This window comes from Spinacia oleracea, chromosome 4, assembly GCF_020520425.1.
Source record: "Spinacia oleracea cultivar Varoflay chromosome 4, BTI_SOV_V1, whole genome shotgun sequence".
NCBI lineage: Eukaryota > Viridiplantae > Streptophyta > Magnoliopsida > Caryophyllales > Amaranthaceae > Spinacia > Spinacia oleracea.
Window position 1 is genome coordinate 184,098,385 of NC_079490.1, and position 16,305 is coordinate 184,114,689.

Below are 16,305 nucleotides of genomic sequence, written 5' to 3' on the forward strand. Positions count from 1 at the left end.
GAAAAATATATTTACTCAATGTTTTGGTCAAATTAGCATATTAGTATATCAAATATTTGGTCAAACTAAAAAATCAAGCATATACGTAGTAGGATGAGAATTTCATAATCCATATTAGATGATTAAATAAGTATATTCAAGATCGATTAATTACAATAACTTTAGAAAGAAAATTATTTCAGTAAAAATCATATATTCCCACTAAAATTACCATTTTACAATTCACCATTTAATTCATATATGTATTCAATATTATCCACCCCATCTGCTGCTTTAACACTCAATATTTTTCAACTTTCAAATTTCACCTCTATATAAATCATATATTACTATATATTAAAAGGCGTTTGTAAAGAAGTTTACGTGACACGTGGCACTCTGCTTATAAGTTATTCACTTTATGCAATTTTCACATACATGAAAAAAAGGGGAAATATGGTTTGCATAAGATTTGAACTCCAAACCTTGGGAAGTTGGGTTTTAACAATAAAGTCTTTACCACTAAGACATGACATGTTTCATGTTATCATTGCGAAAATAAAAATAAATAAATGCAAATGTTATTAACGTAGTAACCGGGGTATCACCCGGGCCCAAATACTAGTTGTTACGTTAAAAGTTGAAACATTTATCTGGCAGCAACAATTTTCAAGTAATTTGAGCCACGTCGTATGTTTATGATTCCCATTCCCAAATAATTAATGTTGAGCATGATGTCAATGATTTCCCAAATAATTAATGGTTAACTAGAATAACAAATCAAATCGACATGGGGGTTTTATGTTGCCTTTTCAGGTAGTATTGGGCCGAACTTACACCACCACCGCACCAAATCATTGGCTCATTTGTTATCGTGGCCGTCTCAATTATTATAGGAACTAGTTTTGAAGTCTGTGCGATGTACGGAGTTTGTATCTATTTGAATTTAATTCATCAATCAAACAAATTGTCACTAGTGACGACAAAATGTAGGAAAATGCTATATGTACACCTAGTGTACAAGATTCTCTTATACACTTCCATTAATTTGTTGGCACATCATCAAACCCACTAAAAAATGAGAATGAAAAATAATAAATAGGTCATTTCAAACAATAGAAAAACATGGTGTACAAGATACCCTATACACTAAGTGTACATGTAGTAGGATCCCAAAACGTATGTTATGATAACGCTTTGAAAAATGTGATAATATATGACTTATTATGAGTATAACACTACCATTAATGACAGATATAGGCAAGTATTAACCAAGTACGGATTTCGAATCTTCTAGAGTTTTAATGAAACTCTATAAGGTATAGTTGTATCTAAATCATACATTTTAAAATCAATCGCTCATATTAGTGAAAAAGGAAAATCAGTAGGGGATATTGATTGAGAAAAAATAGGGGGGATTTTGGAAAGATAATATATGAGCCATTGATTTTTTATTCAATGGTCGATATTGCTCAAACTCTACCTTGTAAAGTTATTTTAGAACTCTAGAAGATTCAAAACCGGTGAGTACACTATAAAAGAACAGAAATAGTATTTAGTCCTCTATATTTGTTAGAGATATGGAATGTCAAATGTGCACTCCATACATTAAAAGCCAGTGAAAAAAACGAGACAAATAAAATGTAACGAAGAAGGGAGGTAGTATACAAATATATGAGTCAATATAATAGGACTCTTAAATATATGAGTCAATATAATATGACTCTTAAATCTTAGGAAATTTGGTGAAACACTATCTTTAAGTTTGGTGGTTTTGTGAATTGCTACCTTTTAAAAAGGAAATTATATTTTACTACCTTATAAGTTTGGTTTGTTTGACTAACACTACTATTTGCCATTTTTTGTTAATGTTTTACATCTTTGGACTCCACTACAAAAGTTATTTAATATGGCAAATGCACAAAATGACAAATGAACAGAGATATTTAAAAGAAAGAAGAAATACACGGCGGAAAACATTAACGAAAAACGCCAAATGGTAGTGTTAGTCAAACAAACAAAACTTATAAGGTAGTTAAATTAAAAAAAGTTTTTATAAGGTAGCAATTCACAAAACCACCAAACTTAAAAGTAGTGTTTCACAAAATTTCCTAAATGTTAATGTCTTAATATTGTATCAGGGAAGTTCATGCTTATTTATAATCGGTGGATCTTGCCATGTGACCCATACTCAATGGAAGCCAAATTCCATACCCAAACATGACAATGAGAATGGATTTTGGCCTAATAGTCAACTCATTCAGTCATTCTCATCAAAGGACATCGAGTATGGATTTTGGCCTAATAGTCCTTAAGTGGATTTTGGCATAGTAGTCAATTCATTTTCATCAAAGGTCCTTAAGTGGTACATTTATTTTCTATAATATCTGAATCTGAAAAGAATACGAATTACGAAGCATATAGAAGTATTATTTTCGTAATAATATATAATTGGTTATGAACTCAACCTGATTAACGAATAAGCTAAACAAACCATCTCATTGACGAATTGAGCTCTTGTGATCTCTCAGCCGATAGCACAGGCAGTCAGACTGCTGACATCAGTTCAAGATCGACAAAATAAATTTACCGGTCTTGAACTTGAATATGGTAGTACTCGGCTAAACTCAACTCAATAATTTGGAAAACTAGAACAATAAGAAAACTGAGTGTCAATGTGTGATTAGTACTCATTGGCAATAATAACTCCCCAGCAAATATGAGCTATTACTTCATTAGCCTAGCTTGTCAAATAATTAATACATCTACGCATGATTCAGCGTTACATTTCCTGCACGACTAATCCTCAAATAAACCATTAACCATAGGTGAGTAAATATATAGTTATATGGATATATCAAGTATTTATTAAAAAAGGGAAAATAAGAAGAATATACAATGAAAGGCAGAGTAGCCATTTGAAAATACATAAGGCATCCATTGATAGTCATCAAAAATGAAGTTCTTGAACGAAAAAGAAGGCACTTTTTAAGTAGGAAAAAAAAAAGAAAAACTTAAAAGGATATGCTGTTACATTTCCGTTGCTCAAACATAGGTTTCATTATTTGTGCACAAGTTATATAAACTTGTTATAATCTGGCAACAGCACGAGAACTAGGGCCGTCCCAGTCAGCAGCAATGTGGCTGCGCGAGATTTCTTTGAGGGAACGACAACCACTCAATGCCATTGTCAGCTCAAACTCATCGCGCATCATCTGAAGGACTTTCTTAACACCAGCCTCTCCTTCTGCAGCCAGGGAAAACACCACGGGCCTTCCAATCTGAGTACACAACACAACACCATCACTGAATCAGTACAATAAAAACCCAACGAAAATGATAAAGGTCGCAACATGCGACCTTTAAGCCGTGTCACAATGATGACATGGCATGCTTAAATCTCAATGCAATATGATTCTACTTACAAATACTCCAGCTGCACCCAATGCCAATGCTTTGAAAACGTCAGTTCCACGACGAACACCACCATCCAAGAAAACAGGAATGCGACCTTGTGCTGCTTTGACAACCTGAACAGTTCAGGTAGTTTTCACCAATTAACAAAAATTAAACAGTTACCAATGATGTCTTGGCCTAGTGGTTAAGACTGAGGGCCTGTGTACAATAGGTCTCAGGTTCGAATCCCCCTACCCCCATTTGTAATTTATATTGCCCTTGTGGCTCATTCGCACCAAAAAAAGACAAAAATTAAACAGTTTTGTTACAAACCTACCTAGGATTATATATTAAGAACAAACAAAAAAAAAACAGTTTACCTCTTCAAGAGCCATTATAGTAGCAGGAACATAATCAAGTTGGCGAGCTCCATGGTTGGATACAATAATTCCAGCTGCCCCATGTTGAACGGCCAGTCTTGCTAAAAAGATATGAAATATAATAAGATAACTGACCAAGATTTGTATAAATTCAATGAAAAATTAAGCCCAATTATCTTACCATCCTCAGCTGTAATTACACCCTTCACAAGGATGGGGAGGCTGGTGATTGTCTGAAGCCACGCAACATCCTGTTTAATTCAAGTAAAAACACGTTAATCAGATAACTAATCTCAAGTTATCTTGAATTTAATCTGTCTTTCCAACCACAGAGAAGTACAAACACATACTTGTACTTAATAAATTTCAAATCCCATCCCACATTACCTTCCAGCTCAGGGATCGATCAATCTGACCAGCGACATATGAGGAAAGGCCAGAGTCATTTGCCTGCATAATAATAGCAAATAGATTAGATACACTTGACATAATAACATAAGAGTTCTTTGGTTCCAATCATCTTGGTATTGTTAAACACTTACTTTGTCCATCTTGCCCAGGTCAATACCCTCAAAGTTCTTCAATGTTAGAAAAGGTGGTAAAACAAACCTGAAAAGTAAAAAAAACCCAAATATAAATATAAATAAACCATCACGAAAGACCCCTGAATCATTCGTTTGGAAACAGGAGAATGTGTTTCATACCTGTTCTTGATATCAGCTTCTCTACGTCCCAATCGGGGTGTGTCAACAGTAAGGGCAATAGCCTTGAACCCAGCCCTCTCAGCTCTTCTCACAAGTTGAGCAACTACATTCCTGTCCTTGTATACCTGCATATATAAAATAATAAAAACATCAAGAAAATTCAATCTCAAAAGCATGCTTATTCAATCTCACCCATCTGTTTCGGTCTCACGGTGGTCCCCCCCTCCCTTACATTTCCTTATGCTTAATTGTGATACGTCTTTTATCAATATTGGAGAAGTAAGTAGCGTTGCAGGAGTCTTTAGGGATCATTTGGGAGAATGGATCTTGGGTTTCCAACAACAATGTCGGCTGCAATCTGCTCTAATGGGAGAGATATTTGCAATTTTCACGGGGCTGAAAATCAGTAAAGAAAGAGGATGGTCGAAAGTGATCATAAGTTCAGATTCACAGCAAGCCTTACAATGCTTAGGTGATTCTCAAGTGGTTGATGCTAATCTTCATTTAACTAACCAATGCAGGGACCTCTTGCAGGACCTTCCGGATGTTGAAGTGGTTTTTGCTCCAAGAAGCACTAACAAGGTGGCGGATAGGATGGCGAAAATGTGTCGCACGGATGTAATAGATAGGCCTAATCTAGTGTATTTTGAACACCCTCCGGGGTATGTTATGGATGTAATTTTGGAGGATAAACCCCCTTGAACTCTCTTGTAACTCCTTAACTATTTTTAATTAACGTACGGTACCGTGCTTGCATCAAAAAAAAAAAAAAAAAAAACATGCTTATTGCTTAATTGAGTAACAGCTAATAAGAGTACATGCTGGATTCTGTATGCTTACATAGAGCTGGAAAAATCGGATGCCTGGTCCTGTTGAAGCAACCTCTTCCACACTTGATGTAGCCCATGAGGACAGTGTCTGAACAAACAAGTACAAATATACATATTACCACACCAATTTAATGGAATACAATTTCAGAAGTATCAAACTTGACAGGGAAACCGGCCATCATAAGTCTTTGAGGTACTGCTTTGTGTGCAAAGCCAACCAGGTTGCCTCCTTAATAAACTACGAAATTAAATGATCGTTGAGCATTCGTGCAGCTTACTTTTTTAGGATTTCTAAGGTTCCTTTACCTTTTTTTTATAGAAATATTTTAAGAATAAAGTCTTTGGAAATTTTCAAAATGGTGAGAAATCCATTGCAGCAGTTACTTCATACTTGAATACTGTCAAAGCTCAGAACTAATTTTCCTTAGATATAAAACAAAGGAAAATTCGTCATCACTTATTTACTGCATTAGTTCTGCTATCATTTCCCTGAAAGAATTAAAAGAACAAGAAGAACCGAGGAGCAAGAGTAGCCTTTTTTATTAGTAAATACAGTTAAGAACAAAGGAATCTGTCACTTTGGTAAGTTGGTTTGTTCTCTCTGTCCAACAAAATGTAGATAGTAATAATAAAGTAGCACAAATTTTAATCCAAATAGAAGTTCAGAGATAGGATTAAGTCAAACCATGATAGTTCCAGCTGCTGATGCTGCTCTGGCAGTCGCATACTCCCCTGCATGAACCAATCAGAAGCGATCACATTAGTAACCAATCAATTTTATAAGACTGCTTAGATTATACCAAGTATTGTGACACCAGTTTACATTCCACACAAGTAAATGCTGAAACTCTGATGTAAATTCATCAAGAGTACTGTATGATGGATGGTGAAACCACCCCAACAGTCTCTATTCGTTAACAGTAAAAAAAAAATCTGCCAACTGCAGGGGAAATGGTTATACATACATGACTATATCCGAGTCACTACACCTACAACAGCTGAAAATAATCACTGATCTATTCCATGAAAGAATTACTGAGATGCTTTATAAGCTAAATATAATTGTGCTTTAAAAAAATTGGAGGAATGATTTAACCTCAGAAGCTCTGACATGGAATTCAAAGAGACCTAGCCAACCAAAAAATTGAAGATAAAGGCCAATTTGGCGTTGAGTTTTAGAGTGTGATCCAAGTACAAGGTCCACCGAAAAATAAGTGAGATAGGGATAACAAACTTGGTAACATGGTAAGCACTATACACCAGCAGTGCACTAAGCAATGTCAAAAGGCCATCCACAGGTTGAAAATTTGTATTCATTTTTCGTTAGCTTAAGAACAAGGAAGCATTCAGCTTTCCCAGCAAGCAAGTAGTACACGAGCTGGTGTTCCGATGAGGGGAAGAAGAATTGAATAGGGTGTGAAACATCTGTTGTGCCTTGTCTGAATAAAGAGATGGGACTGTGGAAAGTTGTTGAAAACATGGACAAATCTATTTTCCATTAACTTAAGATAAACTATATCCTGATATTGCTTGATAGATTTGGAAGAAAAATGGAAATTATCCTGATACTCTGACAAATTATGTATTACAAAGATGAAAATCCACAGGGAAGTGCATTTGCATATCAATAGTCTGCTTGAAGATGAGTGGAAAATCAAAGTATTTATCTGAGATAGCTTTGAAACAACATATGTTGGTTAATAATTCATGTCAGTTGTCACAATTAATCAGAGTTGAGCAAGAAACTAAGTTGAACAACACACATGCAGCATATCTTGAAACATTAAGTATGTTGGGGGTATACCTTCAGGGTGTGCCATCTTTTGCATGGCAGTTGGGGCTATCATGATAGGCATTGAGATCTTGAATCCCAAGATAGTTGTAGTCATGTCGATGTTGGTTACATCAATAAGGATACGTGGGCGAAACCTGTATTAATGGCGGATATTTATTACTCCACTACGAACAAACAGAAACAGAAACAGAAACAGAAACAGAAACAGAAACAGAAACACAAACACAAACACAAACACAAACACAAACACAAACACAAACACAAACAAAAACAGTCTTACAGGATCCTGGAGAAAGCATTTCTGTTCTCAGCAAGAGTCCACTGGTCTTCTGCACCAGATGCATAGTAGTCATACACCATCTTTGGCAATTTCTGCTTTGCAATGGCCTCATACTCGTTCACATTTGTGATCTCCATCTTCTGCTAATATATTTAAACCCACCCCCCTACAAATACTTCACAACTTATAATCAATATATATGCTTCCTCTGTTCTTTTTTAAATGACACAATTATTTAGACACGTTTGCCAATGCATACTTTCAAACATTAATATTTTCAATTAGGGATAAGAAAAAATTATAAAAATTTGATATTTAAAAAGTATTTATTAAGACGAATCTAATAAGATTCCACACGACTATGTTTTTTCTTAAGTATAAATAACAAAAGGAAGTCAAAGGAGCTTGTGTGAATAGTGTCAACAACTCAATTGTGTCATGTAAATAAGAATGGAGGAAGTATATATATATCAACTTCGTTTTCATGTCTGTTAGTTACAAATACTCCAACTCTAGATTTCACTTCATGTATTTTCAAAGAAAAACCCACATGGACACAAACTCGATTCAAAGTAACATAGTCTCAATTTTACATCAATAATCATTCATCATCAAAAGGATAAGAATCACCATACCCAGTAATCAACTACGAGCAACACATAAATAATTTCCCGTGATCAAAAAAGTTCCATCAAAATCTTTGGAAAATCATAAAATGTTCAACTTGCAACAATTGATAAGAATCATAAGACGGACTTGAAAGATTCAAGAAAAGGTGATACACTTAGAAATAAGACAAATACGATTAACATAGCCTAAAGTTAAACCCATCAACCCTTAACCAAAAACATTGATACCAAAATCAAATATGAGAAAAAAAAAAAACTATTTGAATAGAAAGTATAAGTCCTATTTCAATTGACTGTTTTAAATGACCCTATAATAAGAATACTAAAAACTATTGACCTATTCGGATTTAATTGTCACGTAAAAAGTTAAAATTAAATTTATATCAACGCGACAACTAATTCAGAACAAGGATTGATAATAAAAGAGAAAAGGAGCAAAAAGCAAACCTTAGTATTGAACTCTTGAAGTTGGTTCTCTGGGGGAGAGTGAGGAAGAAACCCAGAGATGACAAATAATTGGGGGATATAAAACCAAGGAAGGGAAACAAGAGTTGCACAAATTTTGGTGATATAAAAATAAGTGTAGTACAAAAATGAAGAATAAAGACAAAAATTAAAAGGATAGAGGATTAGATTATGTGAAAATTGAAGGGTGGGCATTTGAAGCCGAATCCAAAATTTTGCTAACATAGTATTTCTCATCCACATAAACAAATGTGTGTTTCAGAGTTTTTGTTAATTCAATTATCAAAAACAACATAAAAATGGATAATATGAACTAATTAAATAAATTAATAAATCACTCGAAATTGAAGAATTATTTAAGGATGAGAAAATATACATTTTTTTTCTTCCAGAGTTTGTATTTCTCTCCTTCTCTCAACCTCTAAAATTTTGACACTCAAGATATTGTCACATGAGAGGACAATATATAGTTAATGGTGCAATTTGTTTTTCTTTAATTTTTTTTTTGAGTTAAACTTTATTTTTTCTACTTGGTTTAATGAGGTCACTATTTGAGACCCTTGACTTACGAGGCTCGATCTTGTGACCTTTAAATTATAGGTGAGTTCTCCACCAACTTGTGTTGGTTATTCCATGGGACATGTGGAACGTAATTGTATGCCCGTAAAGTAGAGATATTAAAAAATTACGTGAGAACCTCAACTAAACTTGTAATTACCTTAACCCACATGCTTACCCGAAATTTTATTAAATGATTCACCCATAAGCCGATGTGTACCGGACTCGGTAATATATACCTATAACTCGATTACCGAACTGACCCGACAATGATCTGAGTCTGGTTCAACACTCGGCTCAATAAGAACTCGTAACCGATTGTAACCCAACACAACATGGTGTTGATCCGACCTTGTGGCAACTCATTATCTGATTTCACCCGACACTGGCGAGGCTATGTGGGGCATGGGTAGGCCATGCCCCCCCTCCCCCTAAGATTCTAGAAATATATAATAGAAGTTGCACTTATGAATAACTTCCTCTCCCTTTGTTGAGTTGGTATTTGGTGTTTGCCGCCAAAATGCTAGTTGCATATTCGAATCCAATGGCTAGCATTTCATGTTTTTTTTTAATTTATTATTTGTAATATTTGATAAATCTATCGTTCCTTGTTTACGAAATCCATTATGAATCTATCTATCTATATATACTATTATTAAATCTCCAATGCAAGGAATGTTATGTTGTCATGTGTCACTATGATTTGGCAAGTGAATGACGATATGTCATGTCATGCGCATACATGTAGTACTCAATTTTATTATCACAAAAATATTAGTATCAAAGCTCGAACTCATGACCTCCCATTCATAATGTAAAGATTTAACCATCTCTACATTTATACAACATATGACTTTAAAGTAATGAAAAAAGACAAAAGTCATTCTTATAAATATTAAACTTTAATGCCCAACAATACACGGAGTACCAATCAAGTAAACTACTAGAAAAAAAAAAGGTTTTATACCGAGTACCAAAAATCAAGTAAAACTAAATTAATCTTACTAAAAAGTCATACAACATCTACAAAAGAAACTTGAATCTAACAAAATTTAGTTAACTAATTATAAATTTTTTAATTAATATTTATGTATATATAATAATAATTGTGCTAAATTCATTTTAAATAAAAAAAATTAATATCTACATACAATGTATGACTCGGGGCATTGTCTGGGGCAATAACTAGTTTATATTCGTTTCTCAAACTTCTTTTATTGTTTTCATTACATTTTTTTAGTGCTTTAGATTTTTCATGGAGTATTATTCAATGGAAATAGAGAATAAGTATGTTGTCCAACATAATATATATACGTTTAATACTTAATATATGTTACTTAGTTTTTGTTACCTAGCTACTTTAAACATAACGGTACTTAGCCGGTGTTACTTAAAACTTCTTTGTTTATGGTGTCCAAGTATTTTAGTCTTCGTATCTTCAAATATTAAAAAAAATGGTCAATTTATATTTTAGTGTAATAAACTACAACAAAAAAAAGTAGTTAAATTGATTATTATATTGTAGTATTTTATTTTAGGGAATTAGACAAGTACTCCTATACAGAATTTCGGCCCACCTTATACAAAAGACGTGACTTATTTATTTGTGATATGTATGGAATATTTGAATCGTTTCCTAGCTTCCTTAAAGAATAATGCGTTATTCCAGTTTCATCCTAGATGCAAGAAGCTCAACATCACCCATGTATGCTTTGCGGATGATCTTCTTCTATTCTCCAAGGGAGATGTCAAATATGTTAGAGAGTTATATAAGGCTTTTCTTCTGTTTTGTGCTCCCTCTGGTTTGAAAGCGAATCTCAACAAAAGTTCGGTGTATTTTGGTGGAGTTAGTGAGCCAATCCAGCAGGCTATTCTGGATAAATTTCTGTTTATGAAGGGTGATCTACCTTTCAAATATCTTGGCGTGCCACTTTTTACAAAAAGGTTGTCTGTGTTACAATGTCAACCTTTGATTCAAAAAGTCCTGCAACGTATTAACTCCTGGACAGCAAAGCTTCTGAGTTATGCAGGGAGGATTCAGCTAATCAAGGCAATGATTTTTAATATTCAGAATTATTGGTGTCAGGTGTTCCTCATCCCTAAAAAGGTACTGCATGCTATCTAATCTGCTTGTCGTTTCTATTTGTGGTTTGGCTCTTCTAATCTGACAAAGAGGGCACTAGTTGCCTGGGACAAGCTGTGTCTTCCTAAGGTTACGGGAGGATGGAACATCACTGATTTAGTGGTATGGAACAAAGCTTGTCTTTGTAAAATGTTGTGGAATTTACATAAGAAAAAAAGATAAGATGTGGATCAAATGGATTCACACTTATTACGTGAAAAGCAACAATCTATTGCAGATGGAAACACCCAAACAAGCTTCTTGGTCTGTGCAGAAATTTATTGATGTTGGGCGATATTTCAGGTCCCATAATGCCGATGACTTAAGTTGTTTTGAGTTTGATTTTTTCTCTATCAGGAAAGCTTACAATCTGTTGCGAGGTAATTTTGAACATGTTGCGTGGAAAAGATTAGTTTGTAATAATCCTAGCCCGCCTAAGTGTATTTTCATTGGATGGTTAGTTGTTTTGAGGCGTTTAGCTACCTGTGACATGCTTCTCAAGATTGGTATTGCTTGTGATCCTGTGTTTATGTGAACAGGAGCATGAGGATATTGACCACTTATTCTTTGACTGCTCCTGGTCTGCAACGATCTGGAATAGAGTTTTGGCGTGGGTCGGGTTGGATAGGCATGCTTGCAGATGGGTTGATGAGTTGGATTTTGTTGTTTCTTCTGCTGATGGTAACTTGGCTAAGCATCAGGTTTACATATTAGCCCTCTTTACTACAGTTTACTTTGTTTGGCGGGCCCGCAATCAAAAGAAATTCCAGACTCGTATTCCTGATTCTGCCATAGTATTCAAGGAGATTCGGTTGGTTGTTTTTTCTTGTTGCTTTATGTTGAAGAAACTCAGAAAGATCAGTCATTAGTTGTAGTTTTTTTGGTTTCCTAGTTTGTGGGGGTTGGCTTTTGTTAGGCTTTTCCCACCTTGGGTTTTGGGTTTTTTTTTTGCTGTTTAGCTTGTTTGTATTCTGTTTGATGTTTAATACAAGTAATTATATTCTGGAAAAAAAGATGTGACTTCGCCCCAGTCACCCGACTTATCATTGACGTAACCATATAATACTTCCAAACTATATGTCGTCCCAACATTTCTTTTAAGTTTTGACCAACTCAAAACAATTGAAATTCACTAAACTAAAGTTATCCTAAAGTAAACATTTTTGCAATTTAAAAATTAAAATTTGAACCAATTCTATTACTAGAACTGGTGTATATTAATCGGAGTTCCTTGCTAGATCCTGTTGTATTGGTGCACTAAAGTGGATACTTAATAGACTTCTATTAGTTCATCTTTTTGGCTCTCTTATAGATGTTATTCACAAAATTGGATACTCAATAGGCTTCTATTCTCTTCTAATTATTTATATTAACCCTCTGTTTTTGGATTTTAGTACCAAGTTTCATGCAGATAGAAATTGTTGGGAATTAATGTTAATCTAATTCATAAAGCAGAAAAATCGCCATAATCAAGATCACATGCAAAAGTATAGATTAAATGTGCGTAGTGTGTAACTCCCATTAGCTTCACGATCAAGATCAAAAACTCCACGAGTAGTTGATCTACAATCGTCCACTGGCACGTTCGGATCCGCTTTGATTCTGTTAGCTTAGAACTTTCTCAAGGTATTTTGGCTTATGGGAAAATCTCATTTTGGAGGCACATAGAGAATCAGGGTTACAAAGTAAATGTTGTGTAATATGGTTACACAGTACGCGCACAGGTGCATGGGGTACGGTCTGGGTCGCGTTGTGCAGCGTCGCTGTTGTTGCTGCTTTGTGCTCGCCAACGCGCGCGCCAAGCGAAGGCCATGGGCCTTCTATTGGCTTGTGCTATGCAGCGCTACATCGCACATGGGCCTTGCGCGCTTGGCTTGTGGGTTGCATAGTTGCTCACCCCTTTTCGTATTTGAGTCTAAGGCCTTACGACCATTATTTACCGTATAGTACTTGACGATTTAGTGTTGCACGATCTGATTTATTCGTACAGCCTGGCCCACGATATACACAATACGATATACGATTACGATCCAACGATTTATCGTATATTAATGTTTTCCAAACTAAATTCCCGATTAGCCATTAAATGGATTTTCGATTCATTTAATTTGACAATCCGTTATATGTCATTGGTGTGACCTTGTAGGTTCAGTCAATAGTAAGCTGTGAGCCTAATAAGGATTAGAACTCACTGATCGGATACATTTCTCCAGCTGTTCCGATCACTTGATCTTACTGAGTTAATTATTCTACAATTAATTTGAACCTTGGTTTTAGACCAATGCATCTTTGGTGAAGGACACATTTCCTTCAGTCTCCCACTTGTCATTTAGACAAGTGTGCATTCCCATTTCTTTGTCTCTTAGTGTTACTTGCTGAACATAAAGTAAGACCCAATTATATTATTATAATACTATCATACATTTTTAAGAATTTGTGTCATATAATGAATACGGATATGCATAACAAAGTTAACTATTGATTTAATGTATTTAACAAGGTTGTCTAGAACATTTTATAGGCCCTTTGTTAACTAATACTAGTATTATATGCACGCAATGCGTGCAGGTATTTTTAAAAATCTGATTTGATATATACGCAAGTATGTTCTAATGTTTATAAATTTTTTAACAATTTTTATAAGTGTATTATCGATATCTTATGTGGACACCTAAATGTTAAGTTATTAAACTAAAGTTTGATCATAATGAACTAAAATAATACTTCAATGACTTTCTTCTCTAATTTGTTAATTAAAACATAGTCCTATATACGCGCTACAAATTCTTAAAAATATGTACATTTTCTAAAACATGTTTATTTAAAACTAAAGAAAAAAAATATACATATTATATGTATAAAATCTATTTAGGAATTAATGTAATAACAAATTAGCTAAAATAAACGTAAAAGATTGTGATTTTTACTTGTTCATATTTTTTTTTTTTTGCGTTTTTTGCCGCAAAGTGCTTGTATAACCATATAAAATTAGGGTATGATTAAGAGTAAGAATAAGTTTAATTTTGTAATAAAAAAATGTAAGGTTGAAGGGACGAATTCCAATTTTTTAACTGCCTTAGTAATTGCTTTCATGTTTGTTATATGAATTAAATTAATTTGTTGTTGACTTTTGGTTGTCACGTGCATTGAAATTTCATTTTTTATAATATGAAATTAATTATTAGTTTTCAGAAATATTATAATTAAATTAAATTAAAACTTATTAAGGGTATTATAGTCTATTTCAAAGGGGACACGAAAAGGCCATTTACTAAAATGACCTCATAAATTCTCTTATAAAATAGAGATATATATCTTATATGCACGTGGTGCATGCGAAATTATTAAAAACTTAAAATTGTATTTTTACTTAATACTTCGTATTGATGTATGGCAGTAAGAAACGATCTTGTACATGCTACGTGCAGCTATACTCTTATGATCTTTTCTACATAATCATATCTTACCATTCTTATGAAAAATAAATGCCATAATAGTTTTCTAATTTTATAAAAAGTCAAATATCTTCAAATATTAGACCATTAAATTTTACACGTATGGGAATTAGCCCATAATGCTGGCACAAAAAAACTTTCCTGATTTGTTATTGATTTTCAGTTTTTGAAATCAATAAAATAATCAGATTTTTAAATCAATAAATAATTACGTTTAAATTGAATTTAATTGTGAAATTTTAGAGGGTAATTTAGTCTTATCCTAGGGGGGACACCAAAAGTGATGTTACCAAAATACCCCTCCCCTCTTCACTTATATAATAGAGATAACAAAACGAGCCCCCTAGCCATATACTTTCTATAGTAAGAAGCCTATACTTAATCTTAAATATCACAATTAACTTTTTCCACATTATCATTATCGTAATATTTTTATACGAAGCACGGATAATAATTTATTCTCTCATATTATTAAAGTCTTAAGAGCATGTTGATTGAAATTTTGACTAATATATCGTAATTAACTGTGTCCAAAGTCATAAGATCTAGATGTTTAAGTTTTCTTATTATTAATATGTTTACAATAACAAAATACTTTTTATATATTAATGTAAATGATTGCAATTCACTTAAAAGTTTCGTTCAAAATAAAATTTATACGGAGTATGCAAATGGTGAATCACACTTGATGATGGGGCGCATTTGGATTTTAGATTGGTCTGACGACAAAGTTAAACGTAGATGATTGACTAATGTTGACTAACAAAATGAGATTTTTGGTTGATGGGTATAAGGATGACATGTACCCACCTGGGTGATGGGGCGAGTTTGAATTGATCGGATTTGAGAACACACACCCAATCCTTATTATGTACTACCTCCGTTCCTAAATGATCTTTACGGTTACTATTTGCACGGTAATTAAGGAATTTTGGTGAACATGTGATGGTGGGGTAACAAATAGAAAATGAGTGGCTATAAATTGTCCACCAATGTGAGTGGGTGGAAACTAATATTAAAGTATTGTGAGTGGGTAAGTTATGGTGGGCCAAATAAGAGTAAAAATGGAATAAAGTAGAAGTGTAAAGAACTTTCAGGAACGGACTAAAACGGAAAGCGTAAAGAACTTTTAGGAACGGAGGAAGTATATCACTTTTATTTTATTTTCAATATTATAGCTAATACAATCAATTTTGATACTTCTTAATAAACTTATGTCAATATATTTAAATTTTAGTTGAAAGGAAAATTGAATTATTTATCGAATAAAGTGATGTCAGATTGTCAGAGGGACAAATTTTTTGGGAGATTCCCTTATACGTACAACAAATCTTATCTAAGAGGCCGACTACTTTCTCCCTTTTTGGGCAATAAATCGCCCTCCTTGATCAAAGAGAGCGATTTTCAGTCGTCCTTAGGGTCGCTCTGTTACCTCCGTTGTCATGGGCGGCAATGGAGGAAAGTTTATTCGATAATGTGGTTAAACAATATATTCATCACACATGAAGGGGTGATGATGGTTTTAGATTCGACCCGCCCGAGTCGTTAATCCTTCATCTGATTGATTATGAATGTATAAAAAAAGTACTGTTAACTTACCTATTATAATGTTTTATTTATTTATCAATAACTCTAATAAGACAAACGAATTTTCAGAGGATCTATAATAGAGTTTTAAAATTCAAAACTCTCTTACCAAAAAGAAAAAAAAA

The 16,305-nt window shown here is 33.7% G+C and overlaps 1 protein-coding gene across 3 annotated transcripts; it reads right to left on the minus strand.

Annotated features, from left to right (window-relative positions):
* Positions 1-2,710: 2,710 nt before the first annotated feature.
* Positions 2,711-8,646, minus strand: LOC110805661 (glycolate oxidase-like). 3 transcript variants are annotated; one of them, NM_001426510.1, is made up of 12 exons: positions 8,441-8,618; positions 7,365-7,530; positions 7,094-7,218; positions 5,975-6,021; positions 5,300-5,377; positions 4,460-4,584; positions 4,298-4,364; positions 4,143-4,205; positions 3,937-4,006; positions 3,756-3,856; positions 3,405-3,509; positions 2,711-3,260 (listed from the first exon to the last, which is right to left on the minus strand). In NM_001426510.1, the coding sequence occupies exons 2-12, from the start codon at positions 7,499-7,501 to the stop codon at positions 3,069-3,071; spliced, it is 1,110 nt and encodes a 369-aa protein (NP_001413439.1). In that variant the 5' UTR covers positions 7,502-7,530; positions 8,441-8,618; the 3' UTR covers positions 2,711-3,068. The 3 variants fall into 3 exon arrangements, with proteins under 3 accessions (NP_001413439.1, XP_021866989.1, XP_021866996.1); XM_022011297.2 differs by having other exon boundaries at positions 2,824-3,260; positions 7,365-7,539; positions 8,441-8,646; XM_022011304.2 differs by lacking the exon at positions 8,441-8,618 and having other exon boundaries at positions 2,824-3,260; positions 7,361-7,476.
* Positions 8,647-16,305: the final 7,659 nt, after the last annotated feature.